We start from the raw sequence: 20356 nt of genomic DNA on the forward strand, positions 1-20356 counted from the left end.
TGCAGGTTGTGGAGGAACATAGAAAGAAGTTTCCAGATGCTGCAAAGACAACAGTTACCTCAAAATTGTCATCCAAGTAAAAGCTGTAACTGTGATCACTAATTAATGCTTTTTTAAACAAATTTTGGAGTTATTATTGGTTTAAATACAATGGGTAGATTGGGTACTGAGTAGTACATGTATTTTTGTATTATCATGTATGTTACGCAGCAATTGCTCTTTTCAATGTCAATGTGACACCTGTAAATATTATTGAAATAAAGTCAAATTATGCACATAAGGCTTATTTTTCATGTACTTCAATATAAGGTGGTAAGACATTAACATAGTTGAAAAATGCAAAACATGGCACTTTAAGAACCACTCTAATATATATATTCCACAGACAAAAAACCTTACAGTTTCACATGTCCCATTAAGGCTTCTTAGACATGATCTGAAATTTCACAAAACCTACTGAATTTCTGTCACTCAAACTTAAAAAAGTAACGAAATTCCAATAATTAAGGCTGACGCCTTAATGAATGTGTTCCTTGAGCAATACAGATGTGGTATGCCATCACACCCTGTGGTTAACTGCAGATTCAGCACTCTGACAGAGTGAAATTTCTGTCACTCACAAAATGGTGGATCTGCTAATTCACAGAATTGTGTGGTCATTGGAATGCACACATGCAGTCTATGAAAATGAGATCTAAACAGTTACAGTATGTGGCACACACATCCCACTCAGTGCCCACAATCTTCCCATTCGTTCACAACAATCCCACTGGGTTCCAACATCCTTCTCACTCCATACATCCATCTCATTCAGAATACACATTCAGCTCCCTAATTTCTACAACTATCATACTCTGTTTATGCATGTACACTATCTGTGGCTCCATTGTGCTCTATCTTCAACAATCCCTACAGCTGTGTGGTCTCCTAACTGTACTAGTTCTTTATTTCCTCATCCGTACCAATCTGTCTTTCCCCATCTGCACCACCCTGTCTTCCTGAATCCATGCCACTCTGTTTCCTTCCATCTGCACCACTACCTTCCCCCCAGCCATGCCACTTTGTCTTCCCCTCATCTGTGCCAGTCTTTCTTCCTCCATCTGCACCACTCTGTCCCCCCCAACTGTGGCACTCTGTCTTTCCCCCATCCACACCAATCTGTCTTCCACAATCCTTACTGCTGTGTGTTCTCCCATTGTGCTAGTCTGTATTCCCTCATCTGTACCAATCTGTCTTTACCCATCTGCTGCCACACTGTACCCCCATCCACATTGCTGTGTTCTCCCAAACCATGTCACTCTGTCTCTCCTGCACCTGCACCACTGTTTTCCACCCATCTGCATCACTTTGACCCCTCCATCTGCACCCCTATTTTCCAACAATCTGCATCACTTTGGCTCCCCCCCATCCGCACCCCTGTTTTCCAACAATCTGCATCACTGTGGCTCCCCCCATCTGTGCTGCTTAATCTGCCCCCCCTCTCCATGCCTTTCTGTCTTCCCCATCCACACCGCTCTGTCTCTTCCCCATCCACACCACTCTTATTCCATCTGCGCAGCTCTATCTTCTGCTCAGACCTCAGTTGCACAGACTGCATGTGTGTATTCCAATGAGCACAGAATTCTGTGAATTAGCAGCTCCACCATTTTGTGAATTACAGCAATATCACTCTGTGAGAGTGCTGAATCTGCAGTTAACCACAGGGTGTGATAGCATACCATATCTGTATTGTGCAAGGAATACATCCATTAAGGCGTCAGCCTTAATTATTGGAATTTCATTACTTTTTTAAGTTTGAGTGACAGAAATTCAGTAGGTTTTATGAAATTTTAGATCATGTCTAAGAAACCTTAGTGGACATGTGAAACCGTAAGGTTTTTTCGTCTATGGAATTTCATTGCTTTTTTCCAATTTATTAACCATCTGTGATGGGAGCAGCAATCCGGGCCACCTGCAGGGGAGAAGGGCAAGAAAATGGTATACTAGCACTGGTGGTGGAGGGGACAGCACACAGGAGGTGTTTCGGGGTGCAGAGGGAGAGACAGCTGAGGGGGCTGGCTGCAGGTGAGTGGAGGAGCGGCAGCACCGGGGCAGTGCACAGGGGCAGTAGCGGGGGTGTGGAGCAGTGGCAGCACCGGGGCAGTGCACAGGTTCAGCAGTTAGGGATAGAAAGGCTCACTGGCGCTGATGGTCCCAGACCTGAACTGCTTCTTAAGGCTCCTACACATGGAACGATGTGCTCATGATGTGATATCATTAACGATTTCCCTTGAACACTCCCCATCACTCCAGGACACTATTTGGTGCTTAAACAGCACATTTTAACTTTTGAACTATTGTGCAAGATCTAAAGATAGCTGACTGCATACATGGATCAGTGAAATCCGTGATGCAGGCATCTGTGTAAAATAAATGATTCAGAGATGCATGCACGGATCAATGTGATCCATGTGGCTTGCATCTGAAAAAATCAATAAGACACAGAAGTATAGATGGATCAGTGAGATCCGTCTATGCATCTTTGTTAAAAAAATGAACAAAAGTATATATATATATATATATATATATATGAAAAAAATGCGTGGCCCCTGCCCCATGGGAACGACCAGCCCCGGGCTTTGAAGACTTAGTACTGGTTGTGCTAAATACAGGGGACAAATGATGTAGGGGTCCCCTATATGAAGCACAACCAGCACCAGGCTTTTCAGAACCAGTCCTGGTTGCCAAAATACAGGGGACAAACAACGTAGAGGTCCCCTGTATTAAGCGCAACCTGCACTGGACTCTGAGCCACTCCTGGTTCTGGAAATACAGGGGAAAAAATGTATAGGGTTCCCCTGTAAATTCCGGAACCAGCACCAAACTTTTTCTAGCAGGGGGGCAATACCACAGCCAGGGGAGCCCATTCACCGGGTACCCCAGCCAAAGCATCACCCATTCTGACATGTCCTGGTTCTGGAAATACAGGGGAAAAAATGTGTAGAGTCCCCCTGTATTATCCAGAACCAGCACTGGACTTTTTCTAGTGGGGGGTAATGTCACAGCAAGGGGAGCCCTTTCACCGAGTCCCCCAGCTGAAGCATCACCCCTGACCGCTAGTCAGCCCAGGCTGGGGATCCCTGGGGAGTTGGGGACCCCTTCATAAAGTGGTCTCCCTCTCCAGGGCACCCCAGGCTCCTGGACTGATAGCCTGGGTCTATCCCCAGCACCCCTGGCCCGCTGTTACCTATAGTACCCCTGTAAAGAAATATTAAAATAAAACAAGAACACTGAAAGTTGTAATAGTTTATTTTCCTGCACCTTCACCTGGGGGGTGGCAGCATTTAAGCTCTTTTACATGGCTGCTGCCTCCCCCAGGACTTCCATGGCATCTTCACCTGGACGACATCTTCTTTCTTGGGGAGCTCTTCTCTGCTGCCTCCCCGCCATCAGACTGCCATGCTGTTGCCTTGCGCTGGCTTATATAAGCCAGCCAAGGAGGCAGGGCGATGACGCCGCGAGCCATGATTGGCTCCCAGCGGTCATCTTTAAATTTCAAAACTGGAGCTGAAGCGCCATTTTTAAATTGGCACAGAAGTAACCTTAAGTTACTTTTGCGGTTCTCACCATTGAAGTCAATGGTGAGAATCATTAATTGGCTGAGAGGCGGAAAGGTTCACCTCTATCAGCCAAAGGGCGCTCTGCACCTGGATTTCTGTAGTGAAATCCTGCTGCGGAGCCATCATTCGTATCTCACGAAAATAATTTTTTCGTTTGCCAAGACCCAGGATTGCCTACTTTGGAATGAAGAGGACATGATCAAAGCATAGGAGAAGGTGAGTATGGATTTTTATTTTACAAGTACCCTATGGATTCTACTGGAGAAGAGGACCGATGGGCTACAGGGATACTAGGTGAGTATGTGAGATAGTGTGTGTGTATGTATGTGTTAATAAAATTTTACTGTCAATTTTGTGCGTGTCCTCTCTTTTTTCTATATTTCTTTTGCAGTGGCAGTACAGGTACCAGCAAGCCTGTAATGCGCTGCATGCTGATACTTGTGGTTCTCCAGGTAACAGCATGTGGGGGAGGTTTGCTGGGTCCTGCAGTGCGACAGCAAAAGACAATATTTTTACTATCAGCAAATGCACCACACTTCACAATCAACCCGGCACTCACCGGCCAGGGGTGGCAGGGATAACCGATAGCCTGGTGGTGCCCTGGAGAGGGGGGTCCCCAGCTCCCCAAGGATCCCCAGCCTGGGCTTACTGGCGGTCAGGGGTGATGCTTCAGCTGGGGGACTCGGTGAAAGGGCTCCCCCGGCTGTGGCATTACTCCCCACTAGAAAAAGTCCAGTGTTGGTTCTGGATAATACAGGGGGACCCTATGCATTTTTTTCCCTGTATTTCCAGAACTAGGACATGTCGGACCAGTGCTGTTATGCTTAATACAAGACACCCCTATGTCATTTGTCCCCTGTATTTTGGCAAACAGGACTTTTTCTGAAAAGCCTGGTGCTGGTTGTGCTTCATACGGGGGACCCCTACATCGTTTGTCACTTGCATTTAGCACAACCAGTACTGGGTCTCCAGAGCCCGGGGCTGGTTGTTCTTTTGGGGGGGCACACATTTTTTTTAACACAGGTTTACATTTTTTTAAACACAGAAACACAGAGGGATCTCAGTGATCCTGTCCGTGCTTCTGTGTTTTATTTATACACAGATGCAGGCATCACGGATCTTCCTGATCCGAGCCTGCATCTGTCTGGCACTAACACCAATTACCTCCCCTGGGTACTGCAGCCCACATCGCCGCAGCTGACGCCGCTTTCTTCTCCCAAGTCCCACCACCTCTACTGCCTGCAAAGGACAGCCATCATGGTGCACCAAAGTGCAGCCACTTTGAGTACACCCCTCTGCTGGAGGCACCTACTGAGGCTGCGCAACAAGTTGAAGCTTCCTATCTGTATAATGGTGCAATTGTGAGGTAATAGTTAAAAAACTGTAACTTTCTAATTTTCCTGACCCCAAAAGCACCTACCCTGGAACAATAGCTACCTAATAAAACAAACCCCAAGTCTAAATTTGCCCTGTACCCTGACTTATGCCTTCCCAAAAATCCCCCATAGAGAACAGCAGAAAAGTGGTCCTAACTGAGAGTGTCAGAAAAAAACTGACAGTTGGAACTTTAGATTACTCCCAATTCCTCATTTTTTATTTCTTTTTGCCCTGAAATTTGGTATGCACCACCGAGCGACAGTTCTAACCGTCCAATAGCCTTTGAGGTGTACCCCCTTAAACCCCATGCCCCCCACCTCTGGAGTTCTCTATGGGAGAATACCATTTTTTTTATTCAGCCTTAATATAAGGGCACGACCGTGCCCTTATAATATATGAAATACAGAACGTGAGAAACACAAGCACCCTCTAGTGCAATATTGTATGGAGTATACATAATGAGTATAAATAAAGTAATATGCGTACCACAAGGTTTATGTGTGAGCATGTAGTATATATTTGTCAATGTTCCTGGGAGCACCCTTCTATTCATGAAACAGCACCCCTTACAGGATGGACATCCAAATTTCACCAATAATGGAGAGAAGAGATGCTCTCATAGTGTAGTATTTAAAAATGTATTACAAACATCACATAAACAACAAATGAATAATTACATTTAGAAAATGTCAATCCTCCTGATGAAGGCCTGCTGAAATAGCGTAAGTGACGACATGCGTTGAGGGTGGTGATGACTCCGGTATCCCGATCCAGCAGTTTATGACTCAGATAAGCTTGATTGAAATTTTTTAAATGTAATTATTCATTTGTTGTTTATGTGATGTTTGTACATTTTTATATACTACACTATGAGAGCATCTCTTCTCTCAATAGGATGAACATTTATTTTTATAATAATAAACAATTTTGACAAAAGCCGTGTAGACCCTGTAAACTTCCAATACTGCTATGAAATCCAGAACTATTCAAGATCATTTCTAGACGCAATGCAACAAACTTCAACAGTTATCGATTTTTTTTTTTAAATTCCACCCCATTATGGCAAGGTTAATAAAAGGACTAAAACAGCCATTTTTTCTTGATTGCCACTCAAACAGCACAAAAGCCTTTAGGAAAATTGAAGAGAAGTTGTGATGGTTTAATTTGCAAGAAACCACATTTTTTTTGTGAACTTACACAACTATTTTCTGAGGGAAGGTAGAAAATATAAAGGCTATTAGTGTAGCTAAGCTGTTGTCAGGGGGATTCAGTATGACAGAACAAGCAAGAAAATATATTTTATTTCAAGGACACATCATGCATCCAGGTAACATTGTGAGTCTCAGAATAGATGCTCTTTCTAAAAAAGAATATTTACATAATTTGCTTTATGTGGGGGACAGTAAATTCATAAGTTTGTTCCATAAACAAATACAGTAAATACATAGGTTTGTTCCATAAACAAATATTGTAAATACATAGGTTTGTTCCATAAACAAATACAAAAGAAGAGCATCAGAATGCAGGAACTGTTCATATCGACTCCACAGTAGGAAACAAAATAGTCCTAGATTTCAGTTTAAGACATGTGCCCGAAAATATATTTAGCTATAGCTAGACTAGAACATGTTTTTGGGGGTTTTTTTTGGTACATATTATGTTACTAACATATTTAAGAGGAACGCAAACTAAAGGTGTAGATATTTTCCTTATTTTAGTGCAAGCACTTTACTGGTGACCATAGTTAGATGCTGACCAGTGGGACAAACAATGCCATTAGCAAGGGAGCAATGACAAAGGAACCCTTGTAAGTCCAATTCCATGAGCCAGGAACAAAGTGAGTAATGAGATATGTGTACCAGGAAGACCATTGCCCTTAGCCAGGAGAAAGGAGAGTAATGAGAGGGAAGTGCCATGAAGACCAGTGCCTTCAGCCAGGAACAAACTGAGCACCAAAAAGATTAGGATCCTGAGAAGGAGCAAGGTGTGTAATAAGAGATGAGTACGAGGAAGACCAGTGCCATGAGCCAGGAACACAGTAAGTAATAAAACATGAGCACCAGGTAGATCAGTGCCATAAGCTAGAAAGACTGTGAGTAATAACACATGAGCAGAAAGAAAACCAGTATCATGAACTAGGAACATTGGCCCTCATTCAGAGCCGTTCGCTATTTGCGGTCGTTCGTTCAAAAACAAGGGGTGGCTATTCAAATGATCCGTTCGCAAATTGCAGTCTGTTCACACCTCTAAGTCTGAACGAGCGAGCAAAACATACGCTCGTTTATTTGATAAAAACGCCCCCTGGCCACTCGCACCATACGTCATGTCCGCTATTTATTTGATTAATCGAGTACATCGTACAGCGTATGAACTGCTCGCTATTCTTGTGGTTGGTTTTTTCAACCGCTATTTTGCGAGCAGTTCTGAGTTTAAAAAAACCAAGTGACGTGGTCAATGACGCTGCTGGATTAATTATGCACACCCTTAAAAAGGCCCGTTTTGAACTTTAAGCACGCCTGCATTCGAATTCCACTCCCCCGTTTTCAAGCACCTTCCCCTGTTACCACCCACATACGCCTCATTCTGTCACTCAAAATAGCAGGCACTCGCTATATAGCGTACAAACGATTTTCGGCCGCACTGACTGGTTCGCGCATGCGTACTAAAAACCGTACGCATGCGCAGATGTGCAAACATCGCTCGTAACGAGCGTACTGCCGCTAACGAGCGGCTCTGAATGAGGGCCATAGTGAGTAATGGGAGATGAGCACCAAGAAGATCAGTGCCTGAAAGCGGAACAAGGTAACAAAAGATGTTGATCAGACCAGTACCTTGAGCCAGGAACAATGTGAGTAATGGAGAGACAAACACCAAAAAGACCAGTGCCATCAACCAGGAACACAGCAATGAAAGATGAGCACCAGGTAGACCAGTGCACTGAGCTAGGAGTAATGAGAGATGAATACCAGGAAGACCAGTGTCATGAATCAGGAACACAGGAACAGAGTGAGTAATGAGAGATGAGCGAGGAATATCAGTGACATAAGCCAGGAACAGGGTGAGTAATAAAAAAAGAGGAGTACCAGGAGGATCAGTGCCTGAAACAAAAACATGGTGAGTACTGAGAACTGAGCACCAAGAAGATGACTGCAATACACCTAGAACACAGTGAGTAATGAGAGATGAGCACCAGGAAAATGAGTGCCTGAAAGCGGAACTAGGTAACAAAAGATGTGGAACAGAAAGACCAGTGCCATGAGCCAGGAAATAGGTGAGTACCAAGAAGACCAACTGGTGCCATCAACCAGGAACACAGTGAGTAATGAAAGATGAGCAGCAGGAAGATTAGTGCCCTGAACCAGGAACAAGGTAAGTAATGAGGGATGAGCACCAGGAAGATCAATGTTATGAGCCAGTAAAAAGATGAGTAATGATAGATGAATACCAGGAAGACCAATGCCATGAGCCAGGAACACAGAGATGAGCACCAGTAAGTCATTAAAAAGTTCACATACATATATGCTCAGTAACCAGGTGATCAGTTTAACTTGATTTTAAATAAATTCTTGTGGGTACAGATGATTGAAGTTGTGGGTGGCCTTCCAAATTATATTAGTAAATTGCAAATTATGTATTTTATAGAATTTATAGGTTAAAGGCAAAGCAAGATGAAACTGTGTGGAACAATTTAAGCAAAATTCCACCTGAGAAACATGCAAAATTCCACACCAAAATATGTAATCAGAAGAATATCCTGCAAAACTCTTTAGAAAAAATGTAGAACACTACACAGTAAAGCCCTATAAACTGTATATGATCAGGATGCAAACAAGTAGCAGGTACTGTAAAAACCAGGAACAATATGTTTCATGAAGAAATCTCCAAAACCTGTTCTTAGGTATTTTGGACAATTGTCAACTATTGGAAATAAGGGCCTGATTCAGAGATGGACACTTATGCGATCGCAACTGCGTTTCTGTACACAACGCAGTTGCAAAAATATGCTAATGTTAGCAAAGATCACCCGAGCATAAAGACGCCCACTACTGCCTTCTCACCTGCATGCGACTACACATACCTACATAAACATCGGTAACATCAAAGTTCATCGGCGGCCATTTCACCCTTGCGGCTGGCCTGACCTGCCGCAGGCCAAGGAGCTCTTCTGCCACCATAGAGCTTCGTATGCAATTGTAGTGGCTAATTTATGCATGCCCACATAACAGTGTCCAAATGGCCAGGTACGCCTGCTTTTCGCTTACCACCCCCTGTCAACACCCCCAAATGGTCACTTCCTGTCAATCAATCTGCAATGGGCCTCCGTGGTCTGCGTGAACGCATGACGATTGCACTGCTGCCTTCGGGCACGTGCACTGCAATGCATACGCATGCACAATGGCAAATAATCGCTAGATCTGTGTGCGATTTGCAGTTGCATTTATCTCTGAATCTGGCCGTAAGTGCTCGGACCAGTAATCATGACTTCTACACTTGTTCCATGTTTGTTATGCACATTATTTCTGACTTTAGTACATTAGTTCTGCTTTAATAATTCAATCTGTTTTTGTTTCAAACCATCAAACATATAAGGTTAAGCTGGGAACTCAGCATTTGCTGTCACTTCTTTTTTATGCCATGAACAGACAAATCTCTATGTTTGACAAGTAGTTACACCTGGTCACTATTTAAAAATCTGTGAAAAGCCTTTTATCTGTAATAAAAGGATTTCTCACAGCTTCAGGCTATTCATGTAGAGGGAGACGGCAGAAAATCTAAACTCTCCCAAGCTCACTTCCCTACTCTATATACAGGTATGGTGAATTACCTGTAATTGCCATAAGACTCAATTGTATTTCACTGACCACATGTACAATATAACTCATTACACAGAAGGTTACGTTTCTGAAGAAACATTGATATACAGTAGGGCCTGATTCAGAGATGGTTGGTAATGCAGCCGCAATCGCAGTCGTGCTCTCAATAGCGGTTGCATAAATATGCAAATGCTAATGTCAGCTCTCCCTTTGCACTACAACATGCGATGGAGGATATGAGCACTGAGACCCCAACTTTCAGACTGTTTTCTTTGTGCATTTGTGATGGAGATTGTAAACACTCCAACATTGATGCAACATTGGTCGCACCATCAACATTTGCGGCAGCCTAGTGTCTACTCTAGCTACTCTCCTCAAATCCAACTAAACATGGCCTCTGAAGCATTGGTATTCTTATTGTGAATGCAGCAGCAGTTCCATACACGCCCCTGACACTACCATAACATGACCATGAAGCGGACACTTTTTGCAATCACTATCAGCCACCTCTCAGATTCCACACTGAATCTGAGATTGCAAACCCCTGTCCATGCGTTAGCTATGCTGTACACAATTGTGAACTCCATTGGCCACCTGGGTTCACATATGTGCAATAAGCATTTCCCGGACTTTGGCGCATGTGCAGTAGCAGAAAAATCGCAGAGTCCATCTATGAATCAGGCCCATGGTCCCAAGTTTTATACTACACCACATTTACCAGTATGTACACTTTTCTGTAGTCACAACATTGAAAAGGGAACTGATAGAAATCAAGGCAAAGAAGTCTTTATTAATGAATAATGAAGATGTATTATTCACAGAATTGATAAGAAATACTAATAAAAAAACTCCAGTAAGTAAACTCATTTGGCTATTCTGTAAACCGCTGCTTCCCGGCGGGTTGCAGGGGAATATTTTAAGCCCAGTGACACTGACTCCGAGTGCCGTTTAAAATATTCCCCTGAAACCCGCCGGGAAACAGCGGCTTACAGAAGCCGCTGCTTCATAAATTCTGCCCTTTAAGTTTATGAGGTGGTACGCACATACCAGTGAGTTTTCCTTAAGCCGTCTATCGGATGAGTATTTCATCACTCATAATATATCATCCACTTACACTAATAACCACCTAACCTACAAATAAGCACACAGACTTGTATTTGGCGAAAATGTTGTCACAATGTATTTGTAATAAATTGGAAAAGGGAGTGAAAAGTGAAAGGTGGCAACAAAAGCATACATCGGTTAGCTGCCCTGATACTGTAGGTTAATAAGTGAACACATGCTGCAGCCAGGGTTTGCGATAACTAAACACTACATAATCTTTACTAACCACCTCCCCTTACACATGTTATCGGCTAACATCCAGCCATGATAGAAAGACTCACTAAACGTATTATACTCCTTTCTATGAATCACATTACAATCATCCAAACATTAAAACTGCGTTAATCATACTGTAACTGATAATAAACCCAAACAGTGTTGTTTATTATCCTCTTGCCCATCTGGAATGACATATGTTTATTAGTTGTGTTAGATTATTGTCTGTACAACTGAGTGTATGTGTAAAATGTAATATAAAGGGGCATGTTTATTAACATTATTTTTTCTAAAATCATGTGAAAATTTATGTTTTCACACCCTTTTCACATTATTTTAGTATCACATAAATTTATTAAAATGCAACTGGAGTAGTTTTCGTGAAAAACTACTCCAGTCCCTTCAATTCACATATTTTTTGGTCAGATCGCATTTCTCATACTTGTAATGGGAAATGCGATCTGCCTGAAATTTACTAAGAATAAACAGTAAAAAAATACAGTGGAAAGCCCTTTGATAATAATACCATCTGCAGATGGCATTATTAGGGCTTTCCCTCGGTTGACAGTCGGGAGCCGGCCCATGTGATCAACTGTGTGGTCTAAACAGCTGACCAGAGTCCCAGAGAGAGGACTTCACCGGAGCAGTGATCACCTTGCAGGTAAATGTAACCTGGGAGGGTTAATTGTGAGGGGGTTGGGGGCAGATCGCGGGAGAATCACAGCGGCGTTTTTGGGGGAGGGTCGCAGGGGGGCGGTGTTGGTGAGCCAACAACATATGTTTGGACACCTTCTCACTGTATTTCTTACAAAAATACAGTGAAAAGTGTGTTAAATGGATTCGCAGGGACAGAACTTTATCGCAAGCTCTGTCCCTGTCTCCAATTTTTGATACAGCCTTGCGATGTATTCAAATATTGCATTGTGATATTGGGCGAATTTATCCCAGCCAATCCACATCTAAGATAAATATGCCCCTAACTAACCAGACAGCCTGATGTGTAATCATTGCACGTCCTGGGCACTTCTGACCTACGTGTTTTTTCATGATATTATGATATTCCTTGTCAGGGCCGTAACTAGGGCAGTGCAACCGATGTTGCCGCACAGAGCACAGAACGCCCTGGGGTGGAACCAGCCTCCGCCATAATCTCAATACTTGTCAGGCGCACACTGTGATGTATGTTACTAGTGGTGTGTCCGGCTCCTTCCTAACTCACTTTGTTTTGGGTCATTGCCAGGGCACTCATACTGCTCTGCACCAAACTTGACAGACAGATCCCTGGACCAATGGCAGCGCATGGTAGCACAGCGGCGACCAATAGCAGCAGCCAGTGTGGGGATGGGCAGCAGCTGATAGGAGACAGAGGCTGCTGGTATGGAGGAGATATTGAGCACGCGGGACAGAGAAGGAGGATACTAGCAGCCCTCAGTAGGATAGGTAACCGTCTGTCTGTCATCAGGATGCAGCTCATCCCTGAGATCCCTCCCCATGCCAGGCACAGTGCGACTCTGCCAAGAGAGGAGGCGTGCTGTGATAGAGATTGATTTGTTGTTTCTTGCCCTGACTGTTGGGGCCACTTTGTGAAGGTTACAGTACTAAGGGCCAGGGGCTGCCATCCCCACTATCTGCATCTCCAGCTAGCCCCCATTATCTGCCACCCTCCTTCTATACCAGTCTTTTCTCATGCCAAGTTCCATTGTGCTTCATCTGTGATTTTGTATGTGTTTAAAGTTAAACTAACAAGTGTGTAATTAAAGTCACAGCCCAGCATTTCTAGTACACTGTAAGTTGTGCTTCGATGCATCTGCGATGCGAATAACATGCAAAATGTAAAGAAAGGTGGTATACTACACCTCTCAGAGAGTCTTAGACATGCTGGGCTACCCATGCATTATAACATTACATGCTAGGTGTGTGAGGAGGACACATCTGTAAACATCTGTAAACAATGGTAACTGGTGATTTAAATACAAATCTAAAAAGCAAAAACAATGTATTATGTAAAAGCTGTTAGTGAGCTTCTGTAAGTCGATAAATCCACCATCATATTCAATCCCTAACCAAGAAGGCCACCATCAGTACTTCTGCTCATGTGCAGCGCCATCTTGTCACTATGATAGAGTGCCACAGTGGGACATGGAAGTGCCCCACTAAGCTACAGAGAGATCCGACTATTACTGCGTGTTCAATCCTGCTACAACCGTTGACATCGCTTGCATCTTGCACCACTGCCTACATACAGTCACTGGCTGGTGACCTATATACTCCATTCAAACTCTGCCCAATGTTGAGAGTCTGTATGTGCACAGCTGTATGGCAGTACTAAGCACATTACTGCTGAATAAACCACCCCTCTAGTGAAGCACTGGGCTGCTCATTGACTCAGGGCATCCGCTGGTGTGCACAACTACTATGCCATTCCAACACCATTAGTACACACACACACATTCTAACAAACAGTACATAGACATTTGGGTTTGTATTGCTTTTCTTACTTGTATGCTAAAATAAATTAAAACACGTATAGACCGCTTTGCAATTTTATGCACTTAGAATGTGTCAAATGTGTCAAATCTGCATTTTCTAAAGATACATCTAACAAATCAGAAAGTTGTTGTCTTATTCAAGCCAAATGCATGTAAAGGCTTCTTAACAACTCAATGCTATTCCTATTGAGAAAAGTCTTCAAGTGCTTTGATGCGTGTCAGACACATAATTTTAATGTCAGTGTATATGTAGCCACAACCATTGTATTCATTGGATATTTTCAACATTTTTAAAGAGCATTAGAAAGATCTATTATGAAGTAGTTTGCTTAGTATGTCATTTATGCTGCTTTATCCTTCTCATTATGGTCCAGTTCTCTCTTGGACAAATTCATCCTGACACTTCATGTACAGAGTTTCCTACATAACAGTAGAAGCACAGAGCAGTGCGGGTGCATCATTATACCCAGCTCATTGTCTGCATTGCACATGTTTTGACAAAATTCCAAACTGTTCTTTAGAGAACAATTCTGATGTGCATCTGCCAAAACAGTAAAATGGTAAGTGACAGCTCTGTGACATTTCCTATAGGAGGAATTAGTAGTTTACTAGACTACAGGTAAGGTATTGTAGCATTAAAGATTTGCTTGGAAAACATACCGGGAAAATGTCTGTAACTAAAAAGCATTTTTAATATAAAGCACAGACAAAAATGTTTCATTTGTCCGAAGTATGCCAGCAAAAAGGGGACAAATTGGCCAATTCCTTGTTTTATTGCTGTTCAAAAGATTGTGCTGATAATATGCAACCAAAGCCAACTCATTTCAATAGTAGAATATAATGTAATATTGAAGGAAGGAGTTGAAGTGTAATATGTCATATTCTGTTATCTATTTGCCAGATCATTTCTCAGGAATACTGGGAAGGAGCTCTTCACTAGCTCCTTTCTGTACATGATTAATTCAGACATTGTCAATACACAAAGAACATGCAGCTATAGTTTTAATAATAACAGAAGATCTTACCAGGTTTGCAAGCATATAGTGGTAGCCCCGTGTGTGTTTGCCAAGGATTACAACCTACAAGTACAGAAAAATAGCAGAGATCAGGGATAAGGTGTCCATAACAAAATGTCAGAAACTTTGAAATGGCCGTTTATAGACTGCCACACAGTACATAATATTTTATCTGCTACCTATAAATGAAATATATAGAAGGGTTATTTCATTCGTCAGGCAATAAATATCATATAAAACCTTTCACCATAACTTATCATTTAGTAGTAATGCCCATGATTCAGTACGGATCGCAACTGTGATTGCAATAGTGATTGTGCACGCAGTCTTATAGCGATAGTATGCTAATCCACTGCGATGGCAATGTCATCGCAGCACAACATAAGGACGCCCACTTTACGTTACACACATCCGTAATACTTAGCAAGACTGCAAAACCATCGGTAACATCGAGTACAATCGCAGCCTCACGCACACTTGCACAATGTCTGACCTTACTCAGGAATTGCTGACCCAATTGCACGCAGTGAAAGCCCAAGCTGCGTATGGCATTGCAGTGGCTTATTTTTTGCACGCTCCTGTAATGGCGTTCAAGTGCACTGGCACGCCTGCATTTCACCGACCACCCCCCATCACCTCCCCCAAACAGTCAGTTCCTGTCAATCACTCTGTGATGGTCTGAGTAGTCACTGTGATCGCAGTACCGATTGCAGTGGAGTGTTCACGCACTCGCACTGCAATGCATATGCAGAACGTAACAATCAGCCGATTGCGTGCGTAATCGCAGTTGCGATCCTTGCTGAATCAGGCCCTATGTTCCAGAAATATTTTATTTTTCATGATTTGTGCTTTCTAACTGCCCCCATTATCTTCCTCACCAATAGCACACTATGCAAATAAGATGTATGGGGTCACAAAGAAGCACAAAGAGAGAGAATAAAAAAATATTTTAGATCTTTGTAGTTATAAAGATATACATGGGATTTAATCCAAGAAGTCCCGTACACTTTTAAAAGACTAGTTTTACTATTAAACTTCCAGTTCATTACTTACTGTACTGAATGTTCATTCATTCAATAATTCATTCATTCATTCATTCATTCATTCTTCGCACAGTTATTTTTTGAAGATATCATAAAGGTCTATATTTTGATTTATTTATGCCATGTGATTTGCCACCTACAAAACTCTTTCTACTGTATAGATCTAGAGAAATGCCGTTAATAAGGTAATAGAGAAATTGTTAAAAAACTGTCCACTATACACCATTCATTATGGGATGCTGGAAAACGTACAGTTAACTTTCAGAATGTGCAATGACTAATTTAAATCCCATTTGTTAACCATGGCCGAGGGTAGCACAAGGTGATGCAGGTTTTTTCTCTCTCTTTATTGAGTGAATTATGCATTTGATTTCCGGATCTGCTCATTTAACTCTTTAAGTAGAACAGCTGTTTCTGTGCAAACATTCTTGTCATGTACATTATAGAACCTATGAAGTCTCTCATCCGAGAAATGTTAGCCTTTATGTTGTGTGGAGACAAATCAATGGAAAAGACACAGCAGAAAAGGCTGTGGTTAAAAAAAAAAAAAAAAATATATATATATATATATATATATATACAGTAAATACTGTAAGGGCATTAAACAGCAGCATTACATAAATCCAATAACATATTTTAGTTGGTACAGCACTAGCAACACCTAAGGCCATTTTATTCCTTTGTGACCTCACCTGAGTGTTTTTATTCCAGTTGCACCTTATTTGACTCTACAGGTAGGGCCTTTGGAAGGAGCGCAACTGTTCATCTCTAAACAAAACACATTTATTTTAGCGGCAGTTTGTGTTGCTGTATGCAGGGGCGTAGGAACAATTTTACCTGAGTGCCGGCCACAGATGGTCAGGGGCTGTGGTCTATAATAATAGGCTGCACAGCCCCTGCACAGCACAGATGAGGAGGTGTAATGTGCGGTGTTTTAACTTAAAGACCGCACATTACACTTCCTCTTCCATGCGGAGCAGGGGCTGTGCAGTCCATTGCTAGAAAGCACAGCCCCTGACCATCTGCGGCCACCGCTCCTTTCAAATGTTTTTTGGGAGGGCAAGCTGCCCCTTTGCCCCCCCCCATTCCAACGCCCATGGCGGTATGCAGTCGGGAGGGTTAGGGTTGGGCTAGGCTGTATGCATGGCTGTTGCATATCCTAGGTCTGCACAGTCTGGTGTAAGTATATCAATGGGCCTGATTCAGAGCCGTTCGCTATTTGTGGTCGTTCGTTTAAAAACAAGGGGTGGCTATTCAAATGATCCGTACGCACATTGCAGTCTGTTCACACCTCTAAGTCTGAACGAGCGAGCAAAACATACGCTCGTTTATTTGTTAAAAACGCCCCCTGGCCGCTCGCATCCTACGTCATGTCCGCTATTTATTAGATTAATCGAGTACATCGACCAGCGTATGAACTGCTCGCTATTCTTGTGGTTGGTGTTTGCTACCACAAATTTGCGAGCAGTTCTGGCTATAAAATAACCCAGTGACGTGGTCAATGACGCTGCTGTTTTAAATATACACACCCATAAAACGCCCGTTTTGACCTTTAAGCACGCCTGCGTTCGGATCTCCACTCCCCATTTTCAAGCTCCTTCCCCTGTTACCACCCACATACGCCTCATTCTGTCACTCAAAATAGCAGGCCCTCGCTATATTGCGTACCAACGATTTTCGGCCGCACTGACTGGTTCGCGCATGCGTACTAAAAACCGTACGCATGCGCAGATGTGCAAACATCGCTCGGAACGAGCGTACTGCCGCTAACGAGCGGCTCTGAATGAGGGCCAATGTTTTTTAAATGTTAAAATTCCTACATTTAATGTTGGAATTAAATTTAGCATATAACTGCAACCTATATAATTGTCAGTTGAGTATTAGATGTATAAATAGAGAAAAGTTAATTATATCTGGGATTCTCAGATGGGGTGGGGGATGCTCCAAGCAGGGAAGCAGGCAGCTCTTTGAGCTGATTACCTCAACATTGCACGCCATGAAATGCAATCACTATGCAAAAGCATTCAAGGTGACATCCAATGTGATTGTGTGTTGTGGGCTATAACCTTATACCTCTTTTCCACCAAAAACCCAGGTCCAACCTGGGTGTTTGGACATGGTTCCAACCCAGGTCAGAGCCCATTAATACCCCTTTTCCACCTAAATTCCGGGACTGACCCGGAATTGGAACAAAGTTCCTATCCGGATCAGACCCGGAATTTTGCCGGCGCCGATTTGGGATATTCCCGAGTCAGCGCCGCTCACACCGCAGTCGGGTCTGCATAGACCCGGCTTTTGCGGAGTGAAAGTGGTCGCTTGGAGATGACGTCATCTCCAAGCGCCACTGAAGCCGGACCAATCGGCCGGCTAGCAGCGCACTCCAGGTCATCGTGACCCGGAGTGCGCTGTTCTCACAGCAGGGTTTCACGGGCTACGCCCGTGTTAAACCCTGCTGGTTACCTGGGTTGGATTGCGATCCAACTCTCTCCCCTTTTACACCAGGGAGCTGCCCGGGTTAACCCTTCAAAAACCCGGGTTTTAGCTCCGGTGTAAAAGGGGTATTACACTGCACCTTCAATCTGCGTTACTCCCTTGTCAGCCCTGTTCACACTGAACCCAGGTCTGCCCTGCTTAACCACAACCACCAATCAGCTCATTTTAGGCATGACCCAGGTCAGATAACACGGGCTGTACCGTTTACACTGCACCATTACCATTATTATTTTTTAGGGACCCTTTTACACTGAGCTGCGATCCGCGTAGACCCAGCAAAAACCCAGGATTTTGCTCTGGTGTAAAAAGGGTATAAATGTACCTGGTAACATGAAATGTAAATGTGTGCTAGCATCAGCTGTGATTGGAATTTGAAAACTCACTACATGGATTAGAAGTCACCCCTGATGTCAAGTGGTGCCTCATAATTATGATGAGATAAATGGTGAATATTATCCTTGGGAAGGGAGGATGTTATCAGATTTGTCATACTGGAGATCACACTAGTGTAACAGGTGAAAGTTTATTATATATTTTTTTATAAATTATGTTTTAGAACCTATTTTTGAACCTTCAAAAAGAATGTATGGATAACATTAGTCAAGATTATCACAATGAAGATGTTAATCTATCTGTTCAAATTAGCTACACAAATAACAAAGGTGTTTCCCAATGCCTTACTGCAGCCTCTTAGTGACATCAGAATATGAGCGCACACATAGGCCGATGTTGGTTTATTTCTGACATTATTCTCCATGCCTATAACGGATTTTATTCTATCCTTAGGAACATCTCTGTCATTATGGAGATATGCATAGAGCAATTGCCTGCCTGATATATATTGGCAACACCTTTGCAGTGTGTGTGGACAATAGAGATTAGTACAATGGAAACACAGCCACATTTTGTGTGGAATGAGCTTCACAATGTAACAAACTGTTTCCTAACATTATGAACTTAAAGGAGATAACACAATAACTGTTGCAGCCGGTGTTGCCTGGGTGTTTGTTTAACTATATGCTTTGTTTTTTCTCTCTCTATCTCTCACTCTATCCTGGTGGGCCACCTTCCTCTCTGTCTCTCCTATACTCTTCTAGTGGGATGCCTCTCTCTCTGTATTTCTCTCACTCTCCTGGTGAGACACTTCTCTCTCTCTGTATTTCTCTCACACTCTCCTGAGGAGACACGTCTCTCTCTCTGTATTTTTCTCACACTCTCCTGGTGAGACACCTCCCGCTCTCTCTGTTCTTTTCTCACTCTCCTGGTTAGACCTCTCTCTCTCTCTCTCTCTCTCTCTCTTTCTCTCTGTATTTCTCTCACACTCTCCTGGCGAGACACCTCTCTCTCTCTGTATTTCTCTCACACTCTCCTGGTGAGACACCTCTCTCTCTCTGTATATTTCTCTCACACTCTCCTGGTGAGAAACCTCTCTCTCTCTCTCTGTATTTTTCTCACCCTATCCTGGTGAGACACCAATCTCTCTGTATTTCTCTCACAACCTCCTGGTGAGACACCTCTCTCTGTAGTTTTCTCAAACTCTCCTGGTGAGAAGCCTCTCTCTCTCTCTCTGTATTTTTCTTACACTATCCTGGTGAGACACCTCACTCTCTCTGTATTTCTCTCACACTCTCCTGGTGAGACACCTCTCACTCTCTGTATTTCTCTCACACTCTCCTGGTGAGACACCTCTCTCTCTCTATATTTCTCACACTATCCTGGTGAGACACCTCTCTCTTTCTGTATTTCTCTCACACTATCCTGGTGAGACATATCTCTCTGTATATTTCTCTCACACCCTCCTGGTGAGACACCTCTCTCTCTGTATTTCTCTCACACTATCCAGGTGAGACATCTCTCTCTGTATATTTCTCTCACACCCTCCTGGTGAGACACCTCTCTTTCTATCTATTTCTCTCACACTCTCCTGGTGAGACACCTCTCTGTCTCTCTCTCTGTATTTTTCTCACACCCTCCTTGTGAGACACCTCTCCCTCTCTGTATTTCTCACACACTATCCTTTTGAGACACCTCTCTCTCTGTATTTCTCTCATACTATCCTGGTGAGACAACTCTCTCTCTCTGTATTTCTCTCACACTCTCCTGGTTGGACACCGGTCTCTCTGTCTATCTCTCAAATTGTCCTGATGAGATGCTTCTTTCTGATTTTTTTGCAAATTCTCCTGGTCTGCCCAACTCTTGCTCTTT

General features: G+C 43.1%; 1 protein-coding gene across 1 annotated transcript in view; it reads right to left on the reverse strand.

The window, feature by feature from the left end:
* GRIA3 (glutamate ionotropic receptor AMPA type subunit 3) overlaps positions 1–20356 on the reverse strand; it is a 393493-nt gene that overhangs the window by 79571 nt on the left and 293566 nt on the right. The window contains exon 5 of the mRNA XM_088478220.1: positions 14625–14678. Within this exon, the coding sequence (XP_088334346.1) occupies positions 14625–14678 (54 nt within the window). The remainder of the gene's footprint in view (positions 1–14624; positions 14679–20356) is intronic.

The sequence above is a fragment of the Taudactylus pleione genome, unplaced genomic scaffold, assembly GCF_031769625.1.
Source record: "Taudactylus pleione unplaced genomic scaffold, aTauple2 ptg000211l, whole genome shotgun sequence".
In the NCBI taxonomy this organism is placed as follows: domain Eukaryota; kingdom Metazoa; phylum Chordata; class Amphibia; order Anura; family Myobatrachidae; genus Taudactylus; species Taudactylus pleione.